The sequence below is a fragment of the Notamacropus eugenii genome, chromosome 4 (assembly GCF_028372415.1).
Source record: "Notamacropus eugenii isolate mMacEug1 chromosome 4, mMacEug1.pri_v2, whole genome shotgun sequence".
Lineage (NCBI taxonomy): Eukaryota > Metazoa > Chordata > Mammalia > Diprotodontia > Macropodidae > Notamacropus > Notamacropus eugenii.
Window position 1 is genome coordinate 128,685,356 of NC_092875.1, and position 13,762 is coordinate 128,699,117.

The window sequence follows — 13,762 nt, forward strand, 5'->3', positions numbered from 1 at the left end:
ATATGTAGTAGGTGCTCAGAAGCTAAATACAGCAGCATACCAGTTATCACCCAAATGCAAATGATGGACAGCAAGGCACCAAGAATTTCTAGGGACTAATGGACAAAAAAAAAAGAATTAATCTTGGAGCCTTTATTCCAATATTTTTTATTTTCATATGATCCATAATTTCGCTAATGCATTATGGATTCCCTCCACCATGAGTGCTAGTAACCCCTTCATCTCTCCACAGACATCATCAAGACTTGGTATGTCTACATACATGAATGAATAAGTACTAAAATAAAATAAATTTGAAAATAAAATAGGTAAGTAAACAAACAAAAATATCAGCTGGTATCCAGCATTCTGATAATAAACCTCATCAAAATTAGTTAGGCCAGGCCTTAAATGACAGACTCACAGTCAATCACCAGGGCCATCCTTGAAGCTTTTCAAAGTTGAGAGAACTTTCCAGAGCTTGTTTCCCAGGTCATTGCCTTTGTGAACCCAGATTCACTTCTGTGCCACTATAAGCGTATAGGTGAGTAGGATGTCAGCAGAAGTTACCTAGGAGTGAGTCTCCAACAAGAACAACAATAGTAACTCACATTTTTGCAGTTTTGAGATTTTCAATACTCCCATCAACCTTGTGAAGGAGTTTGTACCAGCAATATCACATCATCATTGGACGCCTAAATAAAATGAGACTCAGAGAGGTTGTGACTTTTCCATAAAATGAGACTCAGAGAGGCTGAGCATCTTTTCCAGGATCACCCAGTTAGTGTCAGAACCAGGAGTTAAATCCAGGACTTTGGACTTCAGGGCTATTTCTCCATCCTTTCTCTCTCACTGCTTCCATATAGGTTATATCATATTTTAAATAAGAGTTAGTGAAGCAAAAATGGTTGAGGAATTGAGAGAATAACCCTCAGTGCGTTGATGTTCCATTAGTAAAACACTGGCATCTGAGTTCATTATGCTCCATTTTGCTAAGTATTTTTTACAGATTTTTAAAGCATGTTAATTGCTCCCTGCCCCCACCATTTTCCTTTGGGCTCTCACTTTAAACAGGTGCTAAAATGATTGAAACTTATTAAGAGATGAAATAATGAGAAGCAAAGAGCAAAATGTGTTTGGAAGCTCTTAATTTTGCCATAAAACATTTATAATGCGCCAATATCAGCAGCTTCAATGGAATAAAATAATGAAAATAGAAGACTTCAGAGAGTATTCAAGAAAAATGAGCTACATTTGCCAACAGGATAAATTAGTCATACAGAAGAGAGCTCAAAGTGTTATCAACACACTAACTGCATTTTCAAAGCAACTGGAAGGAAAGGATGCATCATAATGAAAGCATTTACATTAATGTTTCATGTAAAGACACTATTTGATCCTTTCCTTATGGGGCGTGAAGCATTCGCTTCTCCTAGAAGAAAAGCCAGATTCCTTCCTTTAGTTCTTGACTCAACCTTGCAGCTAGGCTCCGGATGAGATGGTTCTATCTTCTTTCCAAGATGTTTTTCCTTGAGGGTTCAGAAAAGCTTCAGAACTTCACTAGGATCTAATAATCGGACCACTTCTCATTAGTCACCATTGCCCCAGCAACACAATCCCTAGGACCAGTTTCTCTCATCACTTACAGATTTATGCAGACTTGTATAATTCCTACCAATGAGTGTACCCTTTTTTCTTGGTACAGCAGGACAAGACACATTTTCTTTGTGCCTTTCCCTAAGGAAATTATATAGAAAAAGATACAGGCTGTGTCCTTAGACCATGAGGTGGCACTCTGGGTAGTTCACTGGACTTGGACTCAGGAAGACCAAGGTGGAATGTTGCCTCAGGCTCTTACAAACTGTGTGACAAGTCAGTTAACCTCTCTCAGATTCAGTTTCCTCATCTGTAAAATTAAGACAATTAAAAATGAAATGATCTGTGTAAATCCCTTTGTAAAGCTTAAAGCACTATACACATGCTAGCTTTATTTCTTTATTTCTAATTTATTATTATTATTACAGACACACACAAAACACTAAAAAAGGACTTCTTGGATAGTACAGAAACAGAATTATCTCCAGTACCAGGTTCTGTAGGAGCATCTTGGTGGTGCAATCATTCAGTTCCATATCTGAGCGAGCTAAGAAAAACCAGTTAATCAGATCACCAGCATTGTAAGGGTCCTTGACACTAATAAGCATAACCCAATGCTATCGTTCACTCTCTGTTTTCAGGTTGAGGGCCTTTTCTGAAAGAAGAATTAGACAGAATGGGGGAAAATGGGAATTCAATGTCAATTTAGCAAGCAATGATTAGGCACCTAATATATGAAAAGCACTTTATTGTATGGAGAATGCACAAACAAAACCCAGGCTAACTGCCTTCAACAGGAGCAGAAGCTAATGAGGACTAGATTGCATAAATCAAGAGGACAATTCAAACAATAAACATCAATTAAGCACCTACTGTGTGCCAGGCATTGTGCTAAACTCTGGGGATACAAAAAAGGAGCTTAAGATCTAATGGGGGAGACAACAGACAAACATATACATGGCAATCTATATTTAGGATAAATCTGAAATAATTAAAAGAGGGAAAGCACTGGAATTAGGGGAGGTTAGGGAAGGCTTCTAGATGGAAAAATTTGCTGATTTGAACTCAACAGAAAAGCATAATCTTTGATGCTGCCCTTGTAGTGTCATGTGATCATGCAATCGCTCCCTCTTGGCATTTCCACTTTGAGTACAGTCCCCATTAAGTGTGATTAGTTGATGGGAATGGTTACTTTAAGTAAAGTGTGGGCTTGTGTGTGTTTCCTACCAACAGCCTATAATCTGAAGCCCAAGGTATCTCTCTATTGGAATTACCTTACCTCATGGATACTTAGAGCCAGAAGGCATATACAGGGCTTTAAGCTATTAAAACTTTTAAAATGCACTAAGACTTTTGGAACACACTATCAGCATTCACTTTTCAGTGATCCTCATTCTTATTTACCAGTACCACTTATCACTACTTGTCACTGTACTAAAAAGGAAGGAAGGAAATCCTTGACATTCTAAACTCACTCAGAAACTCATGTTGCTAAAACAGCTTACCCAAAAGCAATAAAAAGGATAAAGAGGGATTTTTGCAAAGTTTTAGATATTAACTAAATGCAGATATACACAAAGAACCATCATTCATTCAAAGAAATGAGACATGCAAAGGTATGCAGCTTGTTTTTTTTTCATTCAGTGAGAGGCAATAGAATCACAGAATCACATTTATAGTCTTAGAGAGTTAATAGGCTGAGAAGACAAGTGACTTGGACAAAATCACCTAAAAAGTACCCATTAGAGACAGTCTGATCCCATATCTCCCTGAGTCCAAGTCCACTACTCCAGCCTGCCTTTGATAAAGCTTAAAGAGCTAAAAATAAATTTTATTCTTCATCTCCCAACATCCCACTGTTGGTAAATAACAAAGCTGAGGTTCAAACTCAAATCTTCTCTTTCCAAATCCTGTGTTTTTCCCATTATTCCACACTACTTCTCCATCTCTTAGCTGATAAGGGGTAAGAAAGGTAAAAGAAGTCCGAAGTTATTTTCCTGACTTGTCTGTAAAGTTGGTTTTTTTACTCTGAGCCAATTCCCTTGGGAACTCTGTTCTCACTTTTCCCTAGCTCTTCAATATGGTTAATAGTTCCTGTCACCTCATCACTGAGGGATGCTGAGAAGGTTAATGAAAAAAATCAGAGCTATGAAAGCACTGAAGGAATCATGGGTGAAACATGTTCAAGGGATACCCTTTTCTCTGGTCCAATGGAAAAAGAAGGTATTAAAAATCTGGCTGCTTTGCTCAGTCTATGTTGAGAGAGTACATTCCCAAATCATCTATTTTTTTTTTCTTGAACACCGTCAATCCAACTCCACATACTATCAGAGAATAATACCCTGCTTTGTACTTCTTGAGCTGGGTACTGGATCACACAATTCTGGTTTGCCATTGTCAAGCAGTACACAAATGGTACCTGCTCAATGCCATCCCCAGGTCAGCTGTGTGGAATGGGGTTTTGAGGATAATCACAAGGAGAAGCAGGAAGCTTATCGAGTCAACCAAGAGGTGGGCCACATCAGTAACTACCTTAAGGCTTCCAGTCTATAAGACTAGAATACCACTTATCAACACAGTGAGACTTACATAGCAACAGATGTTTCTATAAGACATGGAACATTGGTGTTTATGGGGAACTTAGACATCCCTTGTCATTTAACATTGTAATTCAGAGAAACCTTCAGACTCAGTTCGTTTTCTTTCCATGACCACCTCTAAGACACTAATCTATGTTCTCTACTTTCTCAAGTTTCTTTGATTATTTACCAGATCAGGTCCTAGTGGGAGAAGCAGTGGCTCAGGGAGACCTATCTTCTCCTTCAAGCATTTGAAAAGCTGCCTTCAGAAACCTCCTTTCTCATGTTATTGTGAATTTCTATACAGTAGAATGTAAACACTTTGAAGGCAGGTGTTGTATCTGGTTTTGTCTTTGCATTCTCCATGCAATAAATCACCTTTCATATGCTAGGTGCCTAATTATTGCTTGCTAAATTGACACTGAATTCCCATTTGCTCTATTCTGTTTAATTCTTCTTTCAGAAAAAGCCCTCAACCTGAAAACAGAGAGTGAACGATAACATTGCCTTTTCCTTCCAGATGAAAGATCGCTGTGTAATAACAGTCACCTTTCTGATTCAACATCATACTTCCAGCAAATGGCTTTGGCTGATTGATTATTATTCATCACAGCTGTTTATTGCTTTTGTGTACTACAAAGAAGTAGAGACTGTCAGTCACTCAGCCCTTCATCATGAAGCGCACCCTGTCTCGCCTAATGATTTTTTAAAAATTACATATATGGCTCATAATTGCAATAATCCTCACAGACTGCTAGCTGAAGCTGCCGTTAATAACGGGTTTGTCAAAGTTTAATGGTCTGAAGCAAAGTCGTCTTCAAGCTTGTTACTGAGCTGCCAGAGCAAAAACTTGAATGATTCATTAGCCAAAAAGCAACATTTTGCTAACAGATCAGCTGTCCTTCCAATTATCCTCGAATGTCGCTCTATCTGCCAGACTTGAGCCTGATATTAAAGCTGTGTTAATAATGCATTATTTCTTGCCCAGGAAAGCACTGCACCAGGATAAGTAGCAGGCACCAATTTTAGCAGTGAATAATAGGGACATGCCCAAAGCTTGATGCTGAAATGTTGACCTGAGCTGAGAAAATGAGACCTTCCACAGCATCACAAAGAAACTCAACTATAGGGCTGAACTCAAAGGCAGCTGGGAAAGAAGAAAGACTTGTTTGGAGGGGGAGGGTATTGATACTCAGTGCTTTTAACCAAGGACAGTTCACCACTATCACAACAATTCAGAAATATGAATGCTGACACTGACTATTAAGAAATGGAAGGAAGAAAAGAAGGAACATTGTGATCCATTGCCTTCTGAACGCGATCTACAATACTATATTTTTTCCTTATTCTATAGTTCCCTCCTTTTTGTTGTTTTAATTTCATTGCTGAAGGGAACTATCAACACTGGAACTCCCTCTGCCAAAGCAGACCAGCATATACTCTACAATGTCTTTTTTTAGAGCATTGCCTGGGGCACTGAGAGGTTAAATGACTTGCCCAGGGTCACTCAGCCAACACACATCAGATTCAGGGCTTGAACTCAGTTTTTCTGACTGAGTCTAGCTCTCTACGGACTACTCCATGATGGCAGACAATAGAATACCATGGAAAGAACAGTGGAGTTTGTTTGAGAAGAACCTGGGGTCCCATACCACATTTGATGCTTGCTAGTTTTGTTACCCTAGGGTAATCATCGAATGCATCACAGCTTCGGTAATGTCATCTGTAAAGTAAGGAAAATAATAACACCCACCTTACAGAATTGTTTTGAGGACCAGATGGCATCATGTATGTGAAGTGTTTTGCTAACTAAGATGTCATATAAATTAACGTCAGCTATTATTATTCATTTTTATTGCTGTGTCATAGGGGCAAATGGAAAATGACTACAACCAAGAATACAGATTACTTATATTCATTACAAAGAGGATTAAACACATAAACACACACACACACACACACACATATACCCATAGTACCTCATGGAATTAGAAAGATCATCTCTGGTACTATTCATCTAGGAAGCATCCTATCAACTACCACCATCTGGCAGCAGAATACCAGTAGATGGAGTCCCTACAACTGGGTTCAAATACTGATTCTGCTACTTGTTATGCTTGTGATCTTGGATAACTCATTTTGTTTCTCTGGGACTCAGTTTCTTAGGGGTTGTACCTGATTATTTCAAAATTCCCTTCTGTATGTCCTGTGATCACTCTCAACTTATGAAATGAAAGGAGGATGCTGTGATGCCAAGAGCATTGGTGGGTAATATCATTGTTCAAATATAAAAACTGAAAGACATTTGTCAACGGAAAAAGCCATTAGAGCTGGAAGATATTTACAGTCATCTAATTTGACATCAACATCCCAATTCTGAAGTTGACTTTATGCACATGTACATGTAGATACACATGTACACATACACACACACATACACACACACACACAACCTAAATGTAAAGTCCTATACTTAGGTTTTAAAACTCAACTTTAGAGAAACATGAGGAAGATGAAGTTTAAATATACGTGGGGGAGGAGGAGGGATTGCTGGCCAGTAGCTCAATAGGAGTCAACATTGTGACCAAGAATAAAAACTTAAGCTGCTTTAACAAAAAGTTATAAACCCTGGAGGACTTAACTCCTTTATGTCTGAGGGAGTGACTGTTGGTGGACGCTTGCCTCATTTGCCCATTCGTCGGGGACTGGGTCCAGCCAGGTTTCACACTATACTCCAGCAGTTTCACCAACCACCATGACAACTGAATGTACATTCCCTGTCAGTACCCTCCACTCCCATGTTACTGTTCTGCAATTAAAACACTAAACTCTACCATTGCTGCTGCATAGGTGGTATCCCTTGCAGCTCCAATCACCACCTCTAAAGCTCACCAAACCGAGATATTTTCCCTGGCCACCATTCTCTTATAGGTGTAGGCTCTTCCTAGTAAAATGTCTTCAATTTTGTATTTATATTTCTAGTACTTAGCACAATGCTTGGCACACAGTAAGTGCTTAATAAATGCTTAGACCTGCATTCATCAAGTACAATGGAGATGACAGGTTCACTACTTTTTGGCGAGATGACCTCATCTGGAATATTATGCTTAGTTCTGAGGGCCTCTTTTAAGAGTATATGAATAAAGCTCACTATACCATAGATAATAATTGATGATAAGTATACTAGAGGTACAAAACCAAGTACTATAAAGCTCAAAGACAAAGATGATTATTGACTGATAGGGAGAATCAAGAAAGGCTTAGTAAGGCATCATGTAGGCTGAGCTTTAATAAACACAAAGAAATTCAACAGGAAAATAAATAAGGGAGGACATTTCTGGTATAAGGAATAGCCTAACAAGACACAGAGGAAGGAACATTCATGGGTCATGGTCAAGAAAAGGGGTCATTTAGTTTAACCAGAATGCTGTGTCTGAAGGGGAGTCATAAGGTAAGACTGCAAAGGTATGCCAGTACCCAATCATAGAAGGTCTTCAGAGTCAGGCTTCAGAGTTTGCACTTTATTTGTCAGAGTGTGACAAACCAATGCAGATTACTGATCAGAAGAGAGGCATATATGTGGATGAGGAAGATTAGCCTGGCTGCTATGTGAAGTATGGAATAGAGGGGAGAGTAAGATTGCAAATGATTACACCCATGAGGAAGCTATTCAAGTTGTCATTAATGAGGACTCACAGTTAGCTGGTGGAAATGGAAGTAGTACGGCAGATGGATGTGAAAAATTGTAGGCACATAATTTTAATTGGACTTAGTAATGGACTAAATATGGGGATTGAAAGAAAAAGTTAAAAAAACAGTTTTATACATGGGATATGGAACAGTAACGTTGCAAACAGAAATAGTGAAGTCGAAAGAAGAGATTTTGGAGAAAGGATAATAAGTTTTGAGTGTGATACAGATGTCCTGTAGAATGAGGGTCCGGAAGTCAGAAAAGAGTTAAGAAATAAAGATTTAGGAATCAACTGCATAGAGACAGTGGTAGAAGATGTGGGAGAGAATAAATTTACCAAATAGAAAAGAAAATAATATCTAGAGAGAGAAGGGAAGATGGCTAATGACGGTAAGAACATTTCTGCAGTGTGGGAGGCACAGAAGAACAATGGTATGGGGTTGACAGAAAATAATGAATAGTAAGGAGGCTGATGCATCAGGCATAGCCATTCTTTTCAAGATATTTGTCAGTAAAGATAGAGGAAATAAGACTGTAGTTAGATGGGATAGAAGTGTCCAGGGAAAGCATTACAATGATGGGGAGATATATGAAGGCTTTTGGCAGTTGAGAAGAGCCCTTTGAGGGGGAGAGAGTGAAAAAGCAAGAGATTAAGGGAATGATCGCTGGAGTAAGGGAGGAGGAGGGAAGCAGGAAGGAGTGGACTCCAGGCAAAAGCGAAGTGATTAGCTTTAATGAGCAGTATGGGATTATTTTTCTTCTTTGACCAGGTGGAAAAACAGTTTCAGTAACAATAATGAGCAGTTTTGATGAATACAAAAAGAGGACTGAGGAAACTCTTATGACTTCAGTTTCTATTGAAGTAGAAGGCTGGCTTATCTGCTGTGAATGCAGGGTTTGGACACTTGAAGAAGAGGGGCAGGATTAGATCGGTTGCATGGGGAGCAAGGTAGGTATGGAGTTAAGAGTAAAGGAAAGGATGCTGAGCGACTGCAAGAGTTCAGTTCAAGGCACACACCACAGCTTGGAAGTGAGAGAAATAAGCTCCATTTCAAGATTTTTATCTGGTGACAACCAATTAATCAATCATGCAAGCAAATATTGAGTACCTACTATGTGGTAGGCACTATGCTCTATTCTGGAGATAAAAAGACAAAAGTGAAACAGATCCTAATTTCAATGAGTTTTCATTCTACAGATAATATATACTAAGAGATTAACAAAATAGTAGAAAAATAATGGGGAGAGGGGAACAAAAGGTGCTGTGATGAGATAGGAAAATGTAGTACTCAAGTTGAGTTTTGCAGTCAGCAGATCGAGGACAGTGCTAGAGAAATCAGATAGTAGAGATTAGGCAGTGAGTCTTTACAATATGGTGTCATTAATTTTTTATTTTGTGAATTTCTAGAACACCAGATTTTCTAACTTAAGGACAAAAAAACTGCATTTGAAAAAAATAGACAATTAAGCATTGCTTCTAATCTCATAAATCTATGTAATAAAAATAGAGCTCCCAAAATATTCTCTGTTGGCAAAAATGGCTTTCTGAAAACAGTTAAGCGCCAGTGCTTTTCAAACATCTGGAACTTTGCTGCCATATGCCATGTAGTAGCTTCTTTCTTTTTTTAATCAGAGAACCCTCCTTGAAAAATAGATACTCACCCACAACCTCTGTAAACATGCAGAAGAAGCAGATTGCAGATGCAGCATACAGCTTCCCTTTGGCATAGATTTCTTCTTTCCTCCTGTTTTCTGTGACTTGTGAGTTGCTATGTGAGACCCTCAATTCTAGCTCTTGTGACCAGTCTACGTGGTACTGGTCTTTATTTGACTGCATCTGCAGGAGATTTGCACTGTAAGGTAGACAGGAGCAGGAGCCTTAATGCTACTTAACACCATACTGACAGCATCACCTCTTCTTGGAATTACTGTTCAATAGGAGGTCTGATGTTTATGAGTTGTGTCAACAGGCAATCACAACATCATGAGACTTATGTGAAAACCACATGTATTACAAGCAAAATGAACATGCAGGTGGAAGCCAAAGAGTTCAAAGTCCTTTGAGATGGCATATGTATGATAGTACACCAAAAGGACGAGGGGAAAACAAGGAGGGGCTATAGCATAAGAGGGGGAAAGTGCAGTAGCCCCTCCCAAAGGATAGGAGCAAGGCGATCACAAAAGGTGCATTGTTTTCCCTTGGGAACTGTGTGGCTGCAAAGATAGAAGAGATCACTTATCTACAAAGGACCCCAGCTACACAAGCATTTTCCCAACATTGTACAGACTGACTAGTGACTATCTTGCCTCCCAAGGACACACAGGGAATCCAGTGTAGGGGAGAACAAATTATGTCAGCTAGGAATGGGGAGGGCTTCATCCTTGACACATTCAGGACCTCCTGCATGCTCTCTGTCCAGTTTTTCTGGAAAATATGGCAATTCAAAAAGACAAGTTCAGCAGACTCTTAACATCCCTTAACAGTAGTCTGTTATTCCATCAATTTCCACCAGTAATTGCCTGATATTGTTTTTGTATTGATATTTACTTATCTTTGTAAGTAAATTTTCCCCAAGAGAATGTAAATTCCTTGAGGTTAGGGAGTGTGTTCTTTTTTTCTTTATATCCACAGAGCCCAGAACAGTGCCTGTTTAATAAATGTTCAATAAAAGTTTGTTGATTGATTGAGCTCATTTTCTTTTTTTTTACTTTTTAAAAAAAAATTTTACTTTTCTCAGTTACATATAGAAACAATTTTTAAAATTTGTTTTTACAATTTTGAGTTCCAAATTCTCTCCCACCCTCCATAACCTCCTCACCCTCATTGAGAAGGCAAGCAATTCAATATAGGTTATACATGTGGAGTCATGCAAAACATATCCATAAGTCACATTGTGAAAGACTAACTATATTTCCCTCCATCCTATCCCACCCCCCACTTATTCTATTTTCACCTTTGACCCTGTCCCTTTTCAAAAGTGTTTGCTTCTGACTACCCCCTTCCCCAATCTACCCTCCCTTCTATAATCTTCACCACCTCCCCCTTATCCCTTTCCCCCTTACTTTGTAGGGTAAGATACCAATTGAGTGTGTAAGTTATTCCCTCCTTAAGCCAAATCCAATGAGAGTAAGGTTCATTCATTCCCACTCACTTCCTCCCTCTTCCCCTCCACTGTGAAACCTTTTTCTTGCCTCTTTTGTGTAAGATAATTTACCCCATTCTTTCTCTCCCTTTCTCCTTCTCCCAATATATTCCTCTCTTACCCCTTAATTTTATTTTTTAGATATCATCCCTCCATATTCAACTCACCCTATGCCCTCTGTCTATATAGCTATATTTCCTCCAACTACCCTAACACTGAGAAAGGTCTCATGAGTGACAAATATCATCTTTCCATGTAGGAATGTAAACAGTTCAACTTTAATAAGTCCTTTATGATTTCTCTTTCCTGTTTACCTTTTCATGCATCTCTTGATTCTTGTATCTGAAAGTCAAATTTTCTATTCAGCTCTGGTCTTTTCAGCAAGAATGCTTAAAAGTCCTCTATTTCATTGAAATTCTATTTTTTCCCTGAAGTATTATACTCAGTTTTGCTGAGTAGGTGATTCTTGGTTTTAATCCTAGCTCCTCTGACTTCCAGAATATCATATTCCAATCCCTTCAATCCCCTAATGTAGAAGCTGCTTGATCTTGTGTTATCCTGATTGTATTTCCACAATATCAAACTATTTCTTTCTGGTTGTTTGCAATATTTTCTCCTTGACCTGGGAACTCTGGAATGTGGATACAATATTCCTAGAAGTTTTCCTTTTAGGATTTCTTTCAAGAGGTGATTGGTGGATTCTTTCAATTTCTATTTTACCCTCTGGTTCTAGAATATCAGGACAGTTTTCCTTGATAATTTCTTGAAAGATGATGTCTTGGCTCTTCTATTTTTTTTTTATCATGGTTTTCAGGTAGTCCAACAATTTTTAAATGATCTCTCCTGGATCTATTTTCTAGGTCAGGTTTTTTCCAATAAGATATTTCACATTGTCTTCTATTTTTTCATTCTTTTGGATGTGTTTTATAATTTCTTGATTTCTCATAATCATTAGTTCCCATTTGCTCCATTCTAATTTCGAAGGAATTATTTTCTTCAGTGAGCTTTTGGTTCTTTTTTTTTTTTTTTTATACATTTGGCCAATCCTGTTTTTTGAGTCATTCTTCTCATTAGATTTTTGGACCTCTTTTGCCATTTGAGTTAGTCTGCTTTTAAGGTGTGATTTTCTTCAGTATTTTGGGGGTCTCCTTCTTGTTTTTCATGATTTTCTTGCATCACTCTCATTTCTCTTTCCAGTTTTTCCTCTACTTCTCTCACTTGATTTTCAAAATCCTTTTTGAGCTCTTCCATGGCCTGTAACCAATCAATATTCTTCTTTGAGGCTTTTGATGTAGGTGCTTTGACTTGGTTATCTTCTCCTAATTGTATGTTATGATCTTCTTTGTCACTAAAGTAAGATTCTATAGTCTTGCTCATGTTCCCACTCAGATACCAACCTCTTTATCAAGGTAGGATTCTGCTTCCAGTGGGGGTAGGGGTGGAGGTGAGTATACTGTCTTAGGTTTCAGGAGTTTTGTATTAGCTGCCCAATTCCCCACTGTCTGTGGGCCCAGAGCTCTGGGAGTAGCCACTGCCCTTGCTGCTGCTACTGCTGTTGCTGCCAACACAGGCCAGCACTTCCTCTTCCCTGACCCTGGGACTGGGGCCAGACCCCAGCCAGACCAGGTCCCACAATGTTTTTCCACTGACCTTCTATGCTATCTTTGGGTTTGTTGGTTGAGAAGTCTGAAAACTGTCAAAGCCGCCAGTTATTCAGTTCCCTGAAGCCTGCTCCTAACCTATTTTTGCTGACACAGCCCACACCAGACTGCATTTCACTCCACTCCCAGCAATAGATGCTTCCTCTTGACCTGCCAGGCTATCTTGCGCTGGAGATTTATTTCACTCCATCATTTTGCGGGTTCTGCAGCTCTTGAATCCAAATCTTCCAACTCCTGGTAGGTGCTCCGTCATTTACCAATGATGAACAGAAAACAAGTCACATTCATCTGAGCCTCTGATTTGTTACCTCTAGAGGTTGACAGTAGTTTCTGGGAGGACTGGAGAAAGGTCTAATGCAGGCCTGATCAATAAAGCAGCCAGCCAAAGGAGTTTGGGCAGCTGTCACAGAAAAATCCCTAATGTTTTAAGAAAGTAAATGAAGGTCTTAAGGTCACAGGTCATGCTTTCATAATTGCCACAGTTCAAAGGCAAGAGCCTCAGAAGAGAAAGGCAAATTTGAGAAATGAAGAGGTAGCTAAGATAATATCTGAGAAAGGACCTCATGGTTTTAGACCACATCTTCAAATACAAGCCAAATGGGTTTCTAACCAGAGATAGAATACACCTAATAAGAACTAGTAAAAATGTATTTGCCAACAGCCTTGAAAATGCAATCAAAAGGACTTTAATTTGAAAAACAAAGAATGATAGGAGAAAATGCTTGTTTTTAGCCTAAGAACTAGATACATTATAGGTAGAAAATAGTCATAATTATTGACTAGGATGAATAGCACTGGAGGCAACTAATAGCACTTAGAAGCAAAATCTAAGCCCACAGTAAAACTTATCATGTCAGATCCATCTACAAATGCATAAAATATGGGTAACAATCAACTTAATCTAAACATAATATCTCAAAAAAGTAAATTAGACCTTATAGATATCATTGAGGAAATGGAGTGAGATACATAATGGGACTACAGCTGTAAAACAGTATATAAACTTTATGAAAGAGGGAGAAGAAAGAAGGAAGGAAGGTAGGAAGGAAGGAAGGAAGGAAGGAAGGAAGGAAGGAAGGAAGGAAGGAAGGAAGAAAAGAAATGATGAGACGG

At 38.7% G+C, this 13,762-nt stretch overlaps 1 protein-coding gene across 1 annotated transcript in view; it reads right to left on the reverse strand.

Moving 5' to 3' along the window:
• SLC30A8 (solute carrier family 30 member 8) overlaps positions 1-13,762 on the reverse strand; it is a 126,398-nt gene that overhangs the window by 14,082 nt on the left and 98,554 nt on the right. Inside the window, 4 exon segments of the mRNA XM_072606569.1 lie at positions 1-3; positions 6-88; positions 3,995-4,059; positions 4,061-4,122. The exon segment at positions 1-3 is cut by the window's left edge and continues 25 nt beyond it. Of these exon segments, the coding sequence (XP_072462670.1) occupies positions 1-3; positions 6-88; positions 3,995-4,059; positions 4,061-4,122 (213 nt within the window).